The sequence below is a fragment of the Salvelinus sp. IW2-2015 genome, unplaced genomic scaffold (genome assembly GCF_002910315.2).
Source record: "Salvelinus sp. IW2-2015 unplaced genomic scaffold, ASM291031v2 Un_scaffold2242, whole genome shotgun sequence".
Lineage (NCBI taxonomy): Eukaryota > Metazoa > Chordata > Actinopteri > Salmoniformes > Salmonidae > Salvelinus > Salvelinus sp. IW2-2015.
The window spans coordinates 10549-31594 of NW_019943571.1; the positions used below are offsets into that span (position 1 = coordinate 10549).

At 43.9% G+C, this 21046-nt stretch overlaps 1 protein-coding gene across 1 annotated transcript; it reads left to right on the plus strand.

The window, feature by feature from the left end:
* Window positions 1–11014: 11014 nt before the first annotated feature.
* Window positions 11015–12009, plus strand: LOC112073361 (neuroligin-3-like). Its single transcript, XM_024140673.2, has 2 exons — window positions 11015–11061; window positions 11259–12009. Exons 1-2 carry the CDS (start codon window positions 11032–11034, stop codon window positions 11898–11900), a joined length of 672 nt encoding a protein of 223 aa, XP_023996441.2. The 5' UTR covers window positions 11015–11031; the 3' UTR covers window positions 11901–12009.
* Window positions 12010–21046: the final 9037 nt, after the last annotated feature.

Here is a 21046-nt window from a genome sequence, read left to right on the forward strand (position 1 = left end):
CTTCATCTATCCACTCTCCTCTCCTCTTCATCTATCCACCTCTCCTCTCCTCTTCATCTATCCACCTCTCCTCTCCTCTTCACCTATCCTCCTCTCCTCTTATCTATCCTCCTCTCCTCTTCATCTATCCATCTCTCCATCTATCCATCTCTCCTCTCCTCTTCATCTATCCATCTCTCCTCTCCTCTTCATCTATCCATCTCTCCTCTCCTCTTCATCTGTCCACCGCTCCTCTCCCTTCATCTATCCACCTCTCCTCTTCATCTATCCATCTCTCCTTTCATCTATCCACCTCTCCTCTTCATTATCCACCTCTCTTCTCCTCTTCATCATCCACCTCTCCTCTTCATCTATCCGACTCTCTTTCCTCTTCATCTATCCACCTCTCCTCTTCATCTATCCTCCTCTCTTCTCCTCTTCATCTATCCATCTCTCCTCTTCATCTATCCACCTCTCCTCTCCTCTTCATCTATCCACCTCTCCTCTCCTCTTCATCTATTCACCTCTCCTCTCCTCTTCATTTATCCATCTCTCCTCTCCTCTTCATCTATCCACCTCTCCTCTCCTCTTCATCTATCCTACTCTCCTCTCCTCTTCATCTATCCACCTCTCCTATCCTCTTCATCTTTCCACCTCTCCTATCCTCTTCATCTTTCCCTCCTCTCCTCTTCATCTATCCTACTCTCCTCTCCTCTTCATCTATCCACCTCTCCTATCCTCTTCATCTTTCCCTCTCCTCTCTGTCTCTCCTCTATCCATCTCCCCTCCCTCCTCTCTCCCTTTGTCCCCAATATCCTGATTTGCATTAAGAGAAACTCAGGAAGTGGAGTGTCTTGTTAAGGAAAGTGTTGTGTGGGGGGGGGGGGGGGCATTGATTGGCCACTGTGGTGCAGGCGGAATGTTATAAAGGGTAGAGAGAGAGTGGAAGGGGAGTGGTGAGAGAGAGAGACACACAGAGACAGAGACAGAGACAGAGAGCAGGTGAGGCGGCGAGTGAGGGGTGTATGATGTCAAGACACATGTTAGCTGTCACTCAACTAATGCAACCAATCAATAGCCTCCATAATGAGGAGGGGACAGTGACCTGCTGTGTCCTCCAACACCCCAGCACGCCCCAAAGTCACACCGCCTCCCCATCAATTAGCCCGCCGAACCCCAAGCCTGCCATTAGGTAGGATCCACAAGCCAATCACAGCCCCTAGCTTCTCGTACACTCACACATGCAAACACACTCACACCCACACAATTACAAGCACTGTGTGTGTCTGTGAAGGGTGAAAGCTGCCTGATATTAAGATAGTGTGGCTGGAAAGACCCAGTCGGTCCTTCATGCAGTGCAGAAAGCAAACCACATTAGCTTGTGTATGTGTCTTCTTGTCTGAACATGAATTCCAATTAGGTGTGTTTTGTACTTTGTGTCTTTATGTTTTCCCTACATAGTGCACTACCCTATCGTCCCTGGTCAAAAGTAGTGCACTATATTAAAGGAAATAGGGTGCCTTTTGCTACCTGCTAAGTAGATATACAGGGGGTACACTGCTTACACAACAACGCCTGGAGAAATAGGCCTTGACTCGACTCTGCATAGTATAGCAGTGAACATCAATCCCTCTGATTGAACTCTTGTCCTTAGGTTACGTCCTAAATGGCATCCTTTCCCCTGTACAGTGCACTACTTTTGACCAAAGCCCGACATGCCCTGGTAAAAAGTAGTGCACTACCTAGGGAATAGGATGACGTTATGGAGGCGGAATAAATCTAGAGCAGGAACTCACCGGGGCCTTGTAGTGAAAATAGATTCTTGTCTTTCTTCGTCCTCTCTCTCCTCTCTGCCCCAGGCTTTCTGACCGTGTCTTCTCACATTTAGTGATGACTACGTCGTATGATCACTCAAGCGTTTCTCATTCCACAGCGATGGAACAAAAGGAGGAGGAGGTGCGTCTCATAACAAATGAAAAGAAAATGACATTCATTCTGTCCTCCTTTATCTACCTGGTCCCATCCAATGGAGGATGGTTAGTGTAGGAATAGAGAACTGTTCACCAAGATCATTAGGTAAGGAGGTGGTGATGAGAGGGACTGACGAGGAGAGGAAGGAGTTGAGGGTTTATAGCACAGGTCTTTAGATGACTGACCATATGAAAACATCACACACACACAGTATATATTTATATAAATGACATACACACACACCTTAGTGGCCCAGCCATATGAAAACATCACACACACACACACAGTATATATATATATAAATGACATACACACACACCTTAGTGGCCCAGCCATATGAAAACATCACAGTAGAGCTGAAAGGCTCGTAAAAGGATTGCTTTTATAGATGTAATAATCCTGCTCTCTCTGAGCCAATACACCCACAGACAGACAGACAGACAGCACAGAACCCTATCACTCACCCAGGGTGTAAACCAGTGCGGTATATTAACCCTGGATTGCTGATGCTATGTATTGGCTAGTGAGAGGTATTGAAGCCACCGGTCGGCCATCTTGGCACTCCCCAGAAGAAGCAGTCCTCCATTGGAATGAATGGAATTCTACAGTATATCAATTAAACGATTCAAGGAGAAAAGTACAAGTATTTCAATATTTTTTGCTGTTGTAGTGGGGACAGTAACATTAGTCATCTCCCAAAATTTTATTTTATGGAAAATGTTTTAATTTGTTTTTCTATAAATTCACAAAAGAATTGCTCACGTAATATAATGGAATGCATTAAGCTGACCGTAATAGAATAAACGTGGCAAAAAATGAATGTACACGTCAATATGTGCCTTTCTATAGCTACCGAAACATGTTTTACAATGATGAGGGAGAGCCAAGATGGAGGCACGGTGGCTTTAACACAATGATGAGGGAGAGCCAAGATGGAGGCACGGTGGCTTTAACACAAGGATGAGAGGGAGACCAAGATGGAGGCACGGTGGCTTTAACACAATGATGAGGGAGAGCCAAGATGGAGGCACGGTGGCTTAACACAATGATGAGGGAGAGCCAAGATGGAGGCACGTGGCTTTAACAAACATGATGAGGGAGAGCCAAGATGGAGGCACGTGGCTTTAAAACAATGATGAGGGAGAGCCAAGATGGAGGCACGGTGGCTTTAACACAATGATGAGGGAGAGCCAAGATGGAGGCACGGTGGCTTAACACAATGATGAGGGAGAGCCAAGATGGCGGCTATGGGCTTTAACACAAAGATGAGGGAGAGCCAAGATGGAGGCACGGTGGCTTTAACACAATGGTGAGGGAGAGCCAAGATGGAGGCACGGTGGCTTTAACACAATGATGAGGGAGAGCCAAGATGGAGGCACAGTGGCTTTAACACAGCGCCCCCTATCAGTCATCTATTGTGTATATAAATCATTGTTTTAAACCAAGCCCACAACGAGAGTAAAGGTTAGGATCTGAGTTCCCCACAATTCAGACAGCAGCAGGCCCATTGTTACAGAGCAATACAGCCTGCTTACCATCCACACTGTGTCGGTGTATCGACTGTGTGAGTGTGCTTGTGTGTGTTTACCATCGACACCGCAACACGACAATTACCCAAGCATGTGTGTGTGTAATTATACAACGCAGGGAGTTGTTCTCTAATGCCGCAAATCAAATCAACTAAAGATGCCGCATTGATTTCTTTGTGTTGCCTAAATTATACATGTTCACTTGTACAGAGCCCGAGCCACAACCAGCCAGCCAGTCAGCAAAAAGCATTAAGAACTAAACTCAGCAAAAAAAGAAACTTCCCTTCTTCAGGACCCTGTCTTTCAAAGATAATTCGTAAAAATCCAAATAACTTCACAGATCTTCATTGTAAAGGGTTTAAACACTGTTTCCCATGCTTGTTCAATGAACCATAAACAATTCATGAACATGCACCTGTGGAACGGTCCTTAAGACACTAACTTAAGACAGGTCAGAGTTATGAAAACTTAGGACACTAAAGAGGCCTTTCTACTGACTATGAAAAACACCAAAAGAAAGATGCCCTGCTCATCTGCGTGAACGTGCCTTAGGCATGCTGCAAGGAGGCATGAGGACTGCACATGTGGCCAGGGAAATAAATTGCAATGTCCGTACTGTGAGACGCCTAAGACAGCTCTACAGGGAGACAGGAAGGACAGCTGATCGTCCTCACAGTGGCAGACCATTTGTAACAACACCTGCACAGGATCGGTACATCCGAACATCACACCTGCAGGACAGGTACAGGATGGCAACAACAACCGCCCAAGTTACACCAGGAACACACAATCCCTCCATCAGTGTTCAGACTGTCCGCAACAGGCTGAGAGAGGCTGGACTGAGAGCTTTTAGACCTGTTGTGAGGCAGGTCCTCACCAGACATCACCAAAAACATCGTCACCTATGGGCACAAACCCACCGTCGCTGGACCAGACAGGACTGGCAAAAAGTGCTCTTCACAGACGAGTCACGGTTTTGTCTCACCAGGGGTGATGGTCAGATTCGTGTTTATCGTCGAAGGAATGAGCGTTACACGAGGCCTGTACTCTGGAGTGGGATCGATTTGGAGGTGGAGGGTCCGTCACGGTCTGGGGCGGTGTGTCACAGCATCATCGTACCTGAGCTTGTTGTCATTCCAGGCAATCTCAACGTTGTGTGTTACAGGGAAGACATCCTCCTCCCTCATGTGGTACCCTTCCTGTAGGCTCATCCTGACATGACCCTCCAGCATGACAATGCCACCAGCCATACTGCTCGTTCTGTGCGTGATTTCCTTCAAGACAGGAATGTTTATGTTCTGCCATGGCCAGCGAAGAGCCCGGATCTCAATCCCATTGAGCACGTCTGGGATCTGTTTGATCGGAGGGTGAGGGCTAGGGCCATTCCCCCCCATAATTGTCTGGGAACTTGCAGGTGCCTTGGTGGAAGACTGGGGTAACATCTCACAGTAAGAACTGGCAAATCTGGTGCAGTCCACGAGGAGGAGATGCACTGCAGTACTTAATGCGGCTGGTGGCCACGCCAGATACTGACTTACTTTTGATTTTGACCCCCCCTTTGTTCAGGGACACATTATTCAATTTCTGTTAGTCACATGACTGTGGAACTTGTTCAGTTTATGTCTGTTGTTGAATCTTGTTATGTTCATACAAATATTTACACATGTTAAGTTTGCTGAAAATAAACGCAGTTGACAGTGAGAGGACGTTTCTTTTTTTGCTGAATTTTGTCTGCTCCAAAGCCCTTTAGTTCCCTAATGTGTGCATGGATTTAAGAGATCTCTCATGAATTGATCAGAGGGCCTAGGTACCTTTTATATAGTTTGCAATTTGGTAGATTGATCCTAATGGGGTAAGGGGAGAGGGGTTGGTGTCCAAAATGACACCCTATTCCCAATATTGCTAGTGCACTACTTTTGGCGCCGTAGGGTGTATGGTGCCATATGGGACACACAGGGCCCATTTGCGGTGTTATGGAGATGCCAGGAATTCCCATTAAGTAAGATTGACCTGGTCTCTCTGATTGGTTCTACTCTGTTCTATTCTCTGAGCTGCTGGGAGAATTCATAAACTACTGAGGGATGGAGGGAGAAAAAAGGAGGGATAAAGATAGAGAGAGAGGGGGGGAGAGAGAGAGAGAAGAGGGGGAGAGAGGGGGAGAGCGAGAGAGAGAGAGGGAGAGAGAGAGAGAGAGAGAGAGAGAGAGAGAGAGAAGAGAGGAGAGAGAAGAGAAGAGAGAGAGAGGAGGAGAGAGAGAGAGAGAGGGGGGGGGGGAAGGGAAGGGAGAGAGAGAGAGAGAGGGGAGAGAGTGGGAGAGGAGGAGGAGAAAAAAACTAAGAGAGAGCGAGGAGAGAGAGCTAGAGAGAAGAGAGGGAGAGACATCAGGCTACTCTCCATTGACATCCTCTTCTGTTCAGTTCTCTGTCATGTAGCCTCCAATCTGACTGGGAGATCCCATATGACCTTACCTCCACTGCCCAGGCCAGGCGCTGCTCTAACCTAATTACTGATATTCAGCTACAAAGTCATCATAGTCAGCTGTCTCAATAATCCAATCAGGATCATTACTCACCTAATGAAATAGGTTATTTAGGCTGCTCACTGACAACGCTACACCAGGCTACACCAGGCTACACCAGGGGATTTGGCTCCAGCCATCTCAATTTGCCTCTTCGCTCATTCCTCGCTCTCTCTCTCCTCTCTCCCGTCTCCCGCTTCCTCTCCCGCTCTCCCGCTTCTTTTCCCAGAAGCACGCACCTGAAAAAGGAAAATTGACAGCAGAAAAAGAGGAGATGGATATAGAGTGTGAATTCTTCGCTTGTTTTTAATTCTGTGGCTTTTTGTGCTTGTAGCTTTTTCAACCGCAACCGCCACACAGTGCAGATAACAATATAACAAAATCCCCAAATCCCAAACTAAGTTGGAGTCCTGGAGGCACGTAATTCAGAACCACGGCCCAGGATATTACACCATACTTATGTGAAGATTACTGTACCACCACGCACAGGGATATTACAATACTATGAAGTACTGTACACCACACCCAGGGATATTACAATACTAATGAAGTACTGTACACCACATGCAGTGATATTACAATACTATGAAGTACTATACCACACACCAGGATATTACAATACTATGAAGTACTGTACACCACGCACAGGGATATTACAATATATGAAGTACGTACCACATGAGTGATTACACATATATGAAGTTACTGTTAACACCAGCACAGTGATATTACAATACTAATGAAGTACTGTACCACATTCAGGGATCATTACAATTTACTATGAAGTACTGTACATCACATTCAGTGATATTACAATACCTATGAAGTACTGTACACCACCACCCAGGGATATTACAATACTATGAAGTACTGTACACCACATGCAGGAATATTACAATACTATGATGTACTGTACACCACATTCAGGGATATTACAATACTATGAAGTACTGTACACCCCATTCAGGGATATTACACGTCTCTTAGTTCCTTAGGTCCTCATACACCCCTAAAGTTCTTTCTTTGGTTTTGGTTCTATGAATTGTACTCTCTACACTCTCAAGGTTACAGTTGAGGGTTTATTTGTTCTCACAAAACCCCTTTCCCTCTACTGCAGAACCTAGCTCATAATGAACACTTCACAGAACTCTTCTCGTCCAAACTCCCACTCCCTCTCGACATTGTACAGCAAGCAGGCAACAAGGAGAACTGGGATTGTGGGAGAATGCCAAATGTTAATACAGTCAATAAATCAATAGGCTCCTGTAATTGAAATTGGTACCCAACTGGGGTTAGCTAACAGTCAGTGAGTGAGCCAGCCAGCCAGCCAGCCAGCCAGCCAGCCAGCCAGCCAGCCAGCCTTCACTCCTCTCAAAAGAGAAACACTGACCCCTTCAGGCCAGTAGCGGAACTGCACACTCTGTCACGGTTTCACAGCCCCCAGCCGTTTTAGTGTTGATTAATAAGGTTAATTTTACATGAGGATACTGGATGTTAATGCTCACTGTGCCACCTTGTCTAAGCAATTACCAGAGAGAGCAGAGCTGCTCTTGGGTTATCAAACACAACAGCATTCCTCCTGAAGCTCAGCTACAGCATGCTGACGTGTTCATACAGCAGGCCAGCGGTAGGCAGCCCTGGTCCTGGAGGACCGCAAGTACTTCCTGTTTTTGAAGAAGACCAGGTGTCTTATTGAATTTATGCAATCACTGAACTGATCGATTAGCTCAGTTGGTCAGATGTGATGCCTAATTGGGACAAAACCCTGCAGTAGACTGTGACACTACAGGAACAGGTTTGTCTACCCTGCAGTAGACTGTGACACTACAGGAACAGGGTTGTCTACCCTGCAGTAGACTGTGACACTACAGGAACAGGTTTTCGACCCATGCAGTAGACTGTTACACTACAGGAACAGGGTTGTCGACCCTGCAGTAGACTGTGACACTACAGGACAGGGTTTGTCTACCCTGCAGTAGACTGTGACACTACAGGAACAGGGTTGTTACCCTGCAGTAGACTGTGGACACTACAGGAACAGGTTTGTCTACCATGCAGTAGACTGTGACACTACAGGAACAGGGTTGTCTACCATGCAGTAGACTGTGACACTACAGGAACAGGGTTGTCTACCATGCAAGTAGACTGTACACTACAGGAACAGGTTTGTCTACCATGCACTAGACTGTGACAACTACAGAACAGGTTGTCTACCCTGCAGTAGACTAGCTGTTTCGTGAAAAGCTTCCGGAGATGAGAAACGTCCTGAAGACGTTCCTGTTTTTTTTGAGGTTGTTGATTGGATGGTGTAACAGACCTGAGTTAACCTCTAATTCCTCCCAAACCCGGATCCGGGAGCACCCCCACAGTAAAAAAAAGCTGACTAGCATAGCCTAGCATAGCGTCACAAGTAAATACTAGCATCTAAATATCATTAAATCACAAGTCCAAGACACCAGATGAAAGATACACATCTTGTGAATCCAGCCATCATTTCTGATATTTAAAATGTTTACAGGGAAGACACAATATGTAATCTATTAGCTAACCACGTTAGCAAAAGACACCACTTTTTTACTTCCACTTTTTTTACTCCATCAGTAGCCATCACTAATTTGACCAAATAAAGATATAAATAGCCACTAACCAAAAACAACTTCATAAGATGACAGTCTGATAACATATTTTATGTATAGGCATATGTTTTTTTAGAAAAATGTGCATATTTCAGGTATAAATCACAGTTCTACATTGCAGCTGCAATCTGAAATAGTGCCGAAGCTGCCAGAATAATTACAGAGACCAACGTCAAATACCTAATTACTCATCTTAAAACATTTCTGAAAAATACACAGCGTACAGCAAATGAAAAGCCCAACATCTTGTGAATCCAGCCAATATGTCAGATTTTTTAAGTGTTTTACAGCGAAAACACAATATAGCATTATATTAGCTTAGCACAATAGCCAGAAACACAAGCAATTTACCAGCAGCACAGGTTAGGCGATCGTAACAATACAACAAAAGATATATAATTTTTGACTAACCTTGATATACTTCGTCAGATGACAGTTCTGTACACATATTACACAAATGCATATAGGTTTTGTTCGAAAATGTGCATATTTAGCAGCCAAAATCGTGGTTATACAATGTGATGAGTGGCAACAGGTCATGCATTCTGGCCGGCGCCATCTTGGAAAGGCACCTAAGTTTACGATTTATTTATCGATTAGATTGGAAAAAAATACAGGTTGGACAGCAAATGAAAGATGCATTAGTTATTAATGCAACCGCTGAGTTAGATTTTTTAAATTAACGTTACTAGACATACAGTGTGCGTTACAGCCAGACTAGTGCCGCAATAACGCGGACAAATGCGTTTACATTTTTCCACAATAAATACGGAATAACGTCATAAATATTCTTACTTTTGGACGAGCTTCATCAGAATCTTGGCAAGGTGTCCTTTGTCCAAAAGAATCGTTGCTTGGTTGTAAAACGTCGTCTTCAACTTCGGATTAGCAGCTAACAATAGCTATGTGGCCACAACATTCCCAAATCCCAAAACGCAATACTAAGGAAATTCCGAAAATAGCAATATACTCGCATAAACTGATATAACTCGGTTTAAAATAACTTCGTTATGATGTTTCTAACACCTATATCGAATTAAATTACAGACGGATATAGCTAAGGCGCGATAACTGAGCGTTTCAAAATGCCATCTTGAGTCTTGCTTTGCGCAATGACGAACTAAGAAAAGAGAGCGCACTTCGTTCCTTGGCCTTTTATAAAGCTCTGAGAACTACGTAGACACTCCATTCCACTTCTCATTGTTACTGACATCCAGGGGAAGGCGGGTGCAGTTCATGTCGACCCATAGGACACATACAGAGTTTAAACTGATCTGAGAACAAGGCCTCGTTTTCAGACCTTCGCAGTTCCTGTCATGGATTCGCTGCAGAAATAGTTCTGGTTCACCCCCAGACATAATTCAAATGTTTTAGAAACTAGAGATTGTTTCTCATCCAATAGTAATAATAATATGCATATTGTACGAGCAATTGAGTACGAGGCAGTTTAATTTGGGAACGATAAATGTCCAAGTTGAAACAGCACCCCTTGTAGTGTCAAGAGGTTGTGGGGAAGCTGGGAGAGTAACAGACAGGCAGGATGCCGCTCCTTGTTGTACTGAGAGAGAGAAGGCTAAAAGGCAGATTTGTAATGTATTTAGACATACTGTGTGTACAAATTGTGGATTATTTCTTTGCTAGTCAACATCTTCAAAACGTCAATAATACAAGTGACAGACGATCTTCTACAGGGTACACAGTGAGACCAGATACTAACGCTCTCTTTCTCTCTACTCAGGGACCCCAACAAGGCTGTTCCTCAGACCACTAAGTTCATCCACACCAAGGCTAACCGCTTCGAGGAGGTAGCCTGGTCTAAGTACAACCCCCAGGATCAGCTGTACCTCCATATCGGCCTGAAGCCCCGCGTCAGGGACCACTACCGAGCCACCAAGGTGGCCTTCTGAAAACACCTGGCTGCCCCACCTGTATAAACCTCCACGACATGTTCCACTACACCTCTACCACCACCAAGGTACCGCTACATCTCTTTAACTCACACCTGTATAACCTCCACGACATGTTCCACTACACCTCTACCACCACCAAGGTACCGCTACATCTCTTTAACTCACACCTGTATAACCTCCCCTGACATGTTCCACTACACCTCTACCACCACCAAGGTACCGCTACATCTTCTTAACTCACACCTGTATAACCTCCACGACATGTTCCACTACACCTCTACCACCCACCAAGGTACCTGCTACATTCGCTTTAACTCACACCTGTATAACCTCCACGACATTTCCACTACACCTCTACACCACCAAAGTACCGCTACATCTCTTAACTCCACCTGTATAACCTCCGACGACATGTTCCACTACACCTTCTACCACACCACCAGGTTACCTCACATCTCTTTAACTCACACCTGTATAACCTCCACGACATGTTCCACTACACCTCTACCACCACCAAGGTACCGCTACATCTCTTTAACTCACACCTGTCTTTCATTTGATTGGTTTACTGGAAAGTGTGTTATAAATTATAAATACACTTTCAACTATAGTTTGATTTGACTCGATATGTGGTTGTGTTACCTACCTTAGTTGAATGCACTGACTGTAACAAGTCGCTCTGGATAAGATTACATGTAATATGTTTGATTTGAAGGTCCCCCCGTCCGAGACGACCCAGAACGCCCTGTCCACTAAGAAGACGTGGCCCTTCAACACCAAGCGGCCCCCCATGTCCCCGGCCTACAACAACGAGGATAATGAGGCGTGGAACGGAGACGAGGAGACCGGCCCGTTGGTCATAGAGAACCCCAGGGACTACTCTACGGAGCTCAGCGTCACCATCGCCGTGGGAGCCTCGCTGCTCTTCCTCAACGTTCTAGCCTTCGCAGCGCTTTACTACCGGAAGGATAAACGGAGGGAGGCRTRGGSAGGTCGCCGCGGTCAACCCAGCCCACAGACCCGCCACGGCCAGGCTACGTCCAACGACATCYGRCACCACCAGSGTCCCAACGAGGAGGAGATCATGTCCCTGCAGATCAACCAGACGCACCACGAGTGTGAGGCGATGGGGGTGGGGAACCCGGGGAATGACGYYGGGCTGCGTCTGGCCTCGCTTCCCGACTACACTCTGACCCTGCGGAGGTCACCGGARGACATCCCTCTGATGACCCCCAATACCATCACCATGATCCCAAACTCTCTTGTGGGGATGCCCAACCTGCACCCTTACAACACTTTCACAGCCGGGTTCAACTCCACCGGCCTGCCCCACTCCCACTCCACCACCCGGGTATAGCTTTACGGAGGAGAGGGATGGTGGAGGAGAGGAGAGAGAGGGTGATGGAGCAGGAGAAGAGGATTCTGTTTTATAAATATCACAGGGAAAGGGGTTTGGGGGGGGGGGGGGGGGAGAGGGAGGGGGAGGGGAGGAACAGGAATAAGTGAGTGGGCATTAAAAAGTCAAGAGATTTAACTAGACTTTTACTACCAAGAAGAGAACGGAGAGTGTCTGAGAGGAGAGGAGAGCTCACTGCTTTCTGTGTGGATGTCAAGTTGTGCAGAGCTGCCAAAATCAAACTGCTAGTCCTCCCTCCCTCGATGGGATGGCGAGGAGGGAGGGGCCCCGTTTCTGCTGTGTTTTTCTTCTAAGAGTCATTTTAAAAGCCTTTTTTAAGCAGACTGACAGGGGAGATTATCAACACTTTGTTCTTGAATTCATAACTCACCAAGTTATTTTTCTTTCTCATCTTCGTCTCTCCTGAGGGAGACAGAAAAGACACGTTTCAAACAAAGGCTTCTACCAGGAAGTTGGCATAATGTTAGTCGCTTTTTTTTTTTGTTTGTTTCAATGCCTTACGAAAAGCTTGTTGTGTTTCGAATTTTTTCTCTCTCTTTAATTTCTTATTCCATGTGGATTGTGTGACATTTTGACGTGAATCAAAAGACACAAGTGACTGAATCGTGACAAATATAGCCACACAAAGTGGTATCTTTTTTTAATCTCCCGTAGAGAGGATTTGTCTGGAATAGACTCTACCATCCCAGATGACATCACAGAGATAACAACTATGTTACTGTGATTGTTTTGTTAAGAAAAAAAGTGCATATTTTCACCAATTTATCTGTTAAGTGATCTGATCTTATCTCTCTCCACGAAGTGTGCACTTTTACACAGACACACACTGCTCAGCACACTCTGTTTCGGTGTGCATATAAACATGTTGTTGTGTGTATGTGTGTGTGGTGATGTGTGTGTGTGTGTGTTGTGTGTGTGTGTGTGTGTGTGTGTGTGTGTGTGTGTGTGTGTTGTTGTGTGGTTGTGGGTGTGTGTGTGTGTGTGTTGTGGTGTGTTTGTGTGTGTGTGTTGTGTGTTGTGTGTGTGGTGTGTGTGTGTGTGTTGTGTGTTGCGTGCGTGTTGTGCGCAGCGTGTATATGTTTGCACACCAGCTATCCATGCTCGTGTGTGTGTGTGTGCGTGCAAGTGTGTGTGCTTACACAAGTGTTTTGCGTTTGTAAGGCGTTTTATGTGGCGGGCGGGAGGGTGGGGCTGGAGGGTGGAGTTCTTTCTCATCTTGTTCATTCGGTTCTCTGTCACCAGTGTTGTTTACGCTGCAGCTACGTCTCTGCTGAGTGTACGTCTTACTGCCGAAATAGCACTTGTTATTTTAAAAAAATAGTTATATATGTCTAATTTGCTTAAAGATTACAAAAATAAAATCTATTTTACATGTTGTAAGAGAAAAAATAGCTAAAGATTCAAACTGAACTAACTGACATGATTCCATGAACTTATAAGAGAGGGAGAGAATCTCTGAAAAGCAGACAGTGACCTGTTTGCACTGCGATTAAAAACTACATCAGTCCGCCAACTACTTGTTTTTCTATTTGAAATCTTCATACGTCGTTAGTCCTGATACTTTAATAATCGGTCTGTCTACTTCATAATGATATAAATGATGGGAACGACGATACTATACAATGGACACGTATGTAGTAGGGACTTCTTTAGCTAGTAGACATATACATCCTCCGTTCGCTACAAACTATACCCAAGTTCTCACCATAGGTATAATTACTTGTGTGTTAAGACAGTGCGAGAAGATACTGTAACTACACTAGCAGTATAACCGTTGAGGGTCAACTACCATAAGTTAACCGGTAGTTTCACGATGATGGCTATTCTCGCGTGAAACATATCAACCATCTCCCTTGGTTAATGACTCAACATCCTACTACTGCTCTAAGCAGTTCTAGAGAAAGTGGGTAATCATCTCATTCAGAATCAGTAGTCTGAACCTCCGGCTAACTAGCGACCAGCGTAAGCACGAGCCAGATCTAGTTTCTACTGTTAAGCATCTAGTAAGATGTCGTTCGGCGCGGTACTACATACTACGAGTAACTCAACCCCATGTTCGACATCCCGTTAAGCAAGTGTTCAGCACGACATCGGCTTAACCATACAACCCCATCTGTAACTAGTGACCTTATGATTAACGCAGTTCATAGAAGACAATCATAGTACGCTTGTTGTCTAGGATAAAATAGGGGTAACGGATACACCAGGTAACTAGTTCTACTGTTAAGCAGTTCAGAGAGGTAACTACACCAGGTAACTAGTTCTACTGTTAATATCAAACTGAAAGCAACACCAACATGTATGAAGGTCATTTCTGTGTCTGTCTTCATCATCGATAACATCATGAAGCTGAACAACCGACTGCTCCAGGTGGCTTTGTACGAGCTCTGTATGTATATTTATGTATAAATATATTTAATATTTATTTATGTATACCAGATGCATACATGCTGATTGTGCCATGTGCCAAATTAAAACCAGAAAAATGGAGACGTTTCACTAAACCTTTTTTCTTGTGCTGAAATTCTTTCTTTCCCATTTTTTTTTTAAATCCCCAAAACAGAAATTGTTTATCTCAATTGTTCTCTCTCTCTCTCTCTCTCTCTCACTCACACTCACACTCACACTCACACTCACTCTCACTCTCACTCTCACTCTCACTCTCTCTCTCTCTCTCTCTCACTCTCTCTCTCTCTCTCTCTCTCTCTCTCTCACTCAACCCATGACAAAATCAGGCTAAAAACCTCTTCCAACAAAGCCACAATTATGATTTCTTTGTGACTTCCTGCTGGTAGTCAGGTTTGAAGGGGACAATACTCTTGATGAGAAAGAGGACACATTATTATACGTGACTAAGCAGTGTGAATCCTGTGGTGCCAGACAATGCAGTGTCTAGTCAGTCCATCCCAAACAGCAACACCATCAGACAGGAGAGGGAGGAGGTTATGAGAGAGGAAAGAGGTGGGTGTCTTGTTCAGTACTGGTCAACCACCTCCAGCCCAGTGTGAAATCTTGGATCCATACCAAATAGCATCCTATTCCCTATATAGTGCACTCAGAACCATGTATGTAGGGTCTAGAAGGGATGCTGCTAATGTATTTAGAATGTTCAGTCATTCAGTTACAAAACATGATTTAAATATTCCCCATGTTATGTTAATGGGGAAGTAACATGGCTGACATTGAATGTTGACCTGTCATGTAAATACATTATAATCCAGAAACCTCAGCGTCCCAACTGTCTTAATACATGTCTCTGAGAACACTACGTGGGGTCCTCAAACTCTACTGCGGACCACAAGCCAGTTCCACTGTGTTTTTTCATTGTTCCCCGGCTAATCAGGCACTGATTTAGAAACGGGACACCAGGTGTGTGCAATTCATTTTCAAGTAGGACAGAAAACCAGCAGGCCCCGGACCTTGTAGGGTCAGAGTTGTAGGGAATAGGGTGTCCATTTGGGACACAGACATCGTTAAGTTATCCATATTGGGGCGGCAGGGTAGCCTAGTGGTTAGAGCGTTGGGCCAGTAACCGAAAGGTTGCTAGATCTGAATCCCTGAGCTGACAAGGTAAAAATCTGGCGTTCTGCCCCTGAACAAGGCAGGTAAACCCACTGTTCCCAGGCCGTCATTGTACATAAGATGTTGTTCTTAACTGACTTGCCGAGTTAAATAAAGGTTAAATAAAACATTTAAAATCTGGACAACCTCAGAATCACAAGCAGTTGGTAATTCCTTCTTACTCTGAGGCTGTCCTAATACGGCCACTGTACTCCTTAATAAACAACCTCTCTCCTGAACGGATTGAGGAACTAGACCTGTGCTGTACACGTTATAACAGGTATTATGACATTCCTATAACGATGTTATGACAGGATACCAGTTATAACAGTGTTAGGACAGGATACCAGTTATAACAGTGTTATGACCAGGATACCAGTTATAACAGTTTATGACAGGAATACAGTATAACAGTGTTATGACAGGAATACCAGTTATAACAGTGTTATGACAGGATACCAGTTATAACAGTTGTTAATGACAGGATACCAGTTATAACAGCGTGTTATGCCAGGAACCAGTTATAACAGTGCTATGACAGGATACCAGTTATAACAGTGCTAATGACAGGATACCAGTTATAACAGTGTTATGAACAGGATACCCAGTTATAACAGTGTTATGACAGGATACCAGTTATAAACAGTGTTATGGTAAGGATACCAGTTATAACAGTGTTATGGACAGCGATACCAGTTTTATAACAGTGTTATGACAGGATACCAGTTATAACAGTGTTATGACAGGATACCAGTTATAACAGTGTTTATGACAGGATACCAGTTATAACAGTGTTAATGACAGGATACCAGTTATAACAGAGTTATGACAGGCTACCAGTTATAAAAGTGTTATGACAGGCTACCAGTTATAACAGTGTTATGACAGATACCGAGTTATAACAGTGTTATGACAGGATACCAGTTATAACAGAGTTATGACAGATACAGTTATACAGAGTTATGACAGGATACCAGTTATAACAGAGTTATGACAGGATACCAGTTATAACAGTGTTATGACAGGATACAGTATAAACGTTTATGAACAGGATACAGTTAAAACAGAGTTATGACAGGATACCAGTTATAACAGAGTTATGACAGGATACCAGGTTTATAACAGAGTTTATGACAGATACCAGTTATAACCGTGTTATGACAGGATACAGTTATAACACGTGTTATGACAGGATACCAGTTATAACAGTGTTATGACAGGATACCAGTTATAAAGTGTTATGACAGGATACCAGTTATAAAGCGAGTTATGACAGGATACCAGTTAATAACAGAGTTATGGACAGGATACAGTTATAACAGTGTTATGCAGGATACCAGTTATAATCAGTGTTATGACAGGATACCAGTTATAACAGTGTTATGACAGGATACCAGTTATAACTAAGTGTTATGACAGCGATAGGCCGTTATAACAGAGTTATGACAGGATACCAGTTATAACAGGTTATGACAGGATCCCAGATTATAACAGTGTTATGACAGGATACCAGTTATAACAAGTGTTATATGACAGGATACCAGTTATAACAGAGTTATGACAGGATCCAGTTATAACAGTGTTATGACAGGATACCAGTTATAACAGTTATGACAGGATACACAGTTATAACAGTGTTATGACAGGATACAGTTTAACAGTGTTATGACAGGATACCAGTTATAACAGAGTTTATGACAGAGGGATTCCAGTTATAACAGAGTTATGACAGGATACCAGTTTATAAAGAGTTATGACAGGAATACCAGTTATAAACAGTGTTATGACAGGATACCGTTTATAACAGAGTTTATGACAGGATACCAGTTATAACAGTGTTATGACAGGATACCAGTTTAACAGTGTTATGACAGATAATACAGAATACCAGTTATAACAGAGTTATGTACAGGATACCAGTTATAAAGTTATGACAGTACCATTATACAGAGCTACAGTAGTCTCTGTCTATTTCCCGGTTCAGTAGCTATGTTTTGAAGCTGAATATCATTCATAGACTGAGATTCCCTGGCCCGGTTACTGTATCTGTGCTGTGTGTTTGAAGCTGATATCATTCACAGATACAGACTGAGATTCCCTGGCCCGGTATATGTACTGTGCTGTGTGTTTGCGACTGTTTCGACAGCTCTGGTGTCAAAACCAGCACCAGGAAATGAATGTACCAATTACACAGTCCCACATGCAGTGAGGTAGAGAGATGAGTGCAGGTGTGAGGGGAGGAGAGAGGGGAGGTGTGCAGACAGACGCTCTAGTGAACATCCAGCTCCTACCTCTCTCTCTCTCCTCTCTCTCTCTCTCTTCTCTCTCTCTCTGTTCTCTCTCTCTCTCTCTCTCTCTCTCTCTCTCTCTCTCTCTCTCTCTCTTCTCTCTCTCTCTCTCTCTCTGCACCTGTCTATCTCTCTCATTTCTCTGTCTCGCTCACATTCACACAATCTGCATCTCTTGCTGCAGCCCACCTTCAATCTCTCTTTCCCTCCTGTACCTCCATGTGTCTCTCTCTCACATACACTTTCCATCTCCCTGTTAAATGTCATAGAATTGTAGTGGTTGATGTTCAGTCATTTTAGTTCTTGCTTGGCTTGTTGGATTGTTGGATTATTGTGATGTTCTACTGAGGACCACAAGATAAAGTGACTTCCATTTGAGAAACCAGCAGAGGAAAACTGTCTGCACTCTGACACTACATTCTATACAGTATGTGTACTCAGTCTGCACTCTGACACTCATTCTATACAGTATGTGTACTCATGTCTGCACTCTGACACTACATTCTATACAGTATGTGTACTCATGTCTGCACTCTGACACTACTTCTATACAGTATGTGTACTCATGTCTGCACTCTGACACTACATTCTATACAGTATGTTATCATGTCTGCACTCTGACACTACATTCTATACAGTATGTGTACTCATGCTGCATCTGACACTACATTGTATACAGTATGTGTACTCATGGCTGCACTCTGACACTACATTCTATACAGTATGTGTACTCATGTCTGCACTCTGACACTACATTCTATACAGTATGTGTACTCATGTCTGCACTCTGACACTACATTCTATACAGTATGTGTAAATCATGGTCTGCACTCTGAACACTACATTCTATACAGTATGTCGTACTCATGTGCTGCACTCTGACACTACATTCTATACAGTATGTGTACTCATGGCTGCACTCTGACACTACATTCTATACAGTATGTAATACTCATGTCTGCACTCTGACACTACATTCTATACAGTATGTGTACTCATATCTGCACTCTGACACTACATTCTATACAGTATGTGTACTCATGTGCTGCACTCTGACACTACATTCTATACATGTATGTGTACTCATGGCTGCACTCTGACCTACATTCTATACAGTATGTGTAACTCATGTCTGCCACTCTGACACTACATTCTATACAGTATGTGTACTCATGTCTGCACTCTGACACTACATTCTATACAGTATGTGTACTCATGTCTGCACTCTGACACTACATTCTATACAGTATGTGTACTCATGTCTGCACTCTGACACTACATTCTATAACAGTATGTGTACTCATGCTGCACTCTGACACTACATTCTATACAGTATGTTATACTCATGTTGCCACTCTGACACTACATTCTATACAGTATGTGTACTCATATTCTGCACTCTGACACTACATTCTATACAGTATGTGTATCATGGCTGCCACTGAACAACTAACATTCTAATATCAGTAATGTTGTACTCATGTCTGCACTCTGACACTACATTCTATACAGTATGTGTACTCCACTCATTTTTCTCACCAGGAAATAGTGTACTTTTCCAAGAATATTAAGTTAATAGTTATCATTTCGGACATTTTCAGAACAACGTCCGCTCCAACAGACAGGTTTTTATCTTAACGACAGCAATGGTTTGGTTTGATATTTTTCTGTTTTTTCCACTCAGGTGACGACAAAAAAGCATTGCCATTTATCAGTGAGTCACCTACAACCAAGATTAGGGTTGCACATTTTGGGGAATATTCATAGGTGGAAACTTTCCGTGGGAATTCATGGGAATATATTGGATATATTTACCATATCATATGGAGACAGAAACATAAACCTTTTACCTTATCATAAGTAGACATAATTGCACATTTTGAATTCCAATAGAAAAAGAAAAAAAACATTTAGTTACGAATTGAACTTGAATGAAATGAGTTGACTCTTCACATGAGATGATTTCACTGAACAACAAAAGGGAATATTGAATGAACCCCACTGATCCATCGCATCTCCCAAAAACGTTTTCAACATACGTCTGTAAAATTATAGTCTAGAAACTAAAGCTTTGGTTGTCTTCCTCTCGGGCTTCCATGTCTTCTCCCTGGACCTCCTCAATGTCCACCTCTTAAACATCAGACTCTGAGGCCTCATCTTCACTGTCACTTTCCAACCTTGTTGAGGATGGCTCGTTGTCAGGCTCAAAAAGCCTCAAATTTGCCCAGATGGCCACCAGTTTTTCAACCCTTGTATTGGTCAGCCTGTTGCATGCTTTCGTGTGTGTGTTCTCAAACAAAGACCAGTTGCGCTCTGAGGCGGCTGGTGTTGGTGAGATTTGGAGGATGATGGAGGCAACACGGGAAAGAGCCTCAGATCCACAAAGTCCCTTCCACCAGGTGGTGATGAGATATGTTGGCACGACTGCCATAAGCCCTTGCTTGGAAGTGTACCTCGCCAGACTGCCAAGAACCTTGCCCTCATCCAGGCTAAGGTGGCGAGACACGGTAGTGATGACATCATAGGCCTTGTTGATCTCTGCACCAGACAAGATGTTCTTGCCAGCATACTTGGTGTTCAACATGTACGCTGCGGCGTGTATGGGCTTCAGGCAGAAGTCTTCACGCTTTTTGATGTATTTCAGAACTGCAGTTTCCTCTGCTTGGAGCAACAGTGAAGTGGGCAGGGCAGTACAGATTTCTTCTCTTACATCTGCAAGCAGAGTCTGAACATCAGACAGGATGGCATTGTCTCCCTCAATCCGTGAAATGGCTACTGTTATAGGATTCAGGAGTTTCAGGCTGCTTACCACTCTCTCCCAAAATACATCATCCAGGAGGATCCTCTTGATGGGGCTGTCCAAATCGGCAGACTGTGATATATATGGCCATTTCTTGGAGAGACTCCTTCCCCTCCAGGAGACTGTCAAACATGATGACAACACCACCCCAACGGGTGTTGCTGGGCAGCTTCAATGTGGTGCTCTTATTCTTCTCACTTTGCTTGGTGAGGAAGATTGCTGCTATAACTTGATAACCCTTCACATACCTAACCATTTCCTTTGCTGTATTGTAGAGTGTATCCATTGTTTTCAGTGCCATGATGTCCTTGAGGAGCAGATTCAATGCATGAGCAGCACAGCCAGTGGGTGTGATGTGAGGCTAGGACTCCTCCACTTTAGACCAAGCAGCCTTCATGTTCACAGCATTGTCTGTCACCAGTGCAAATACCTTCTGT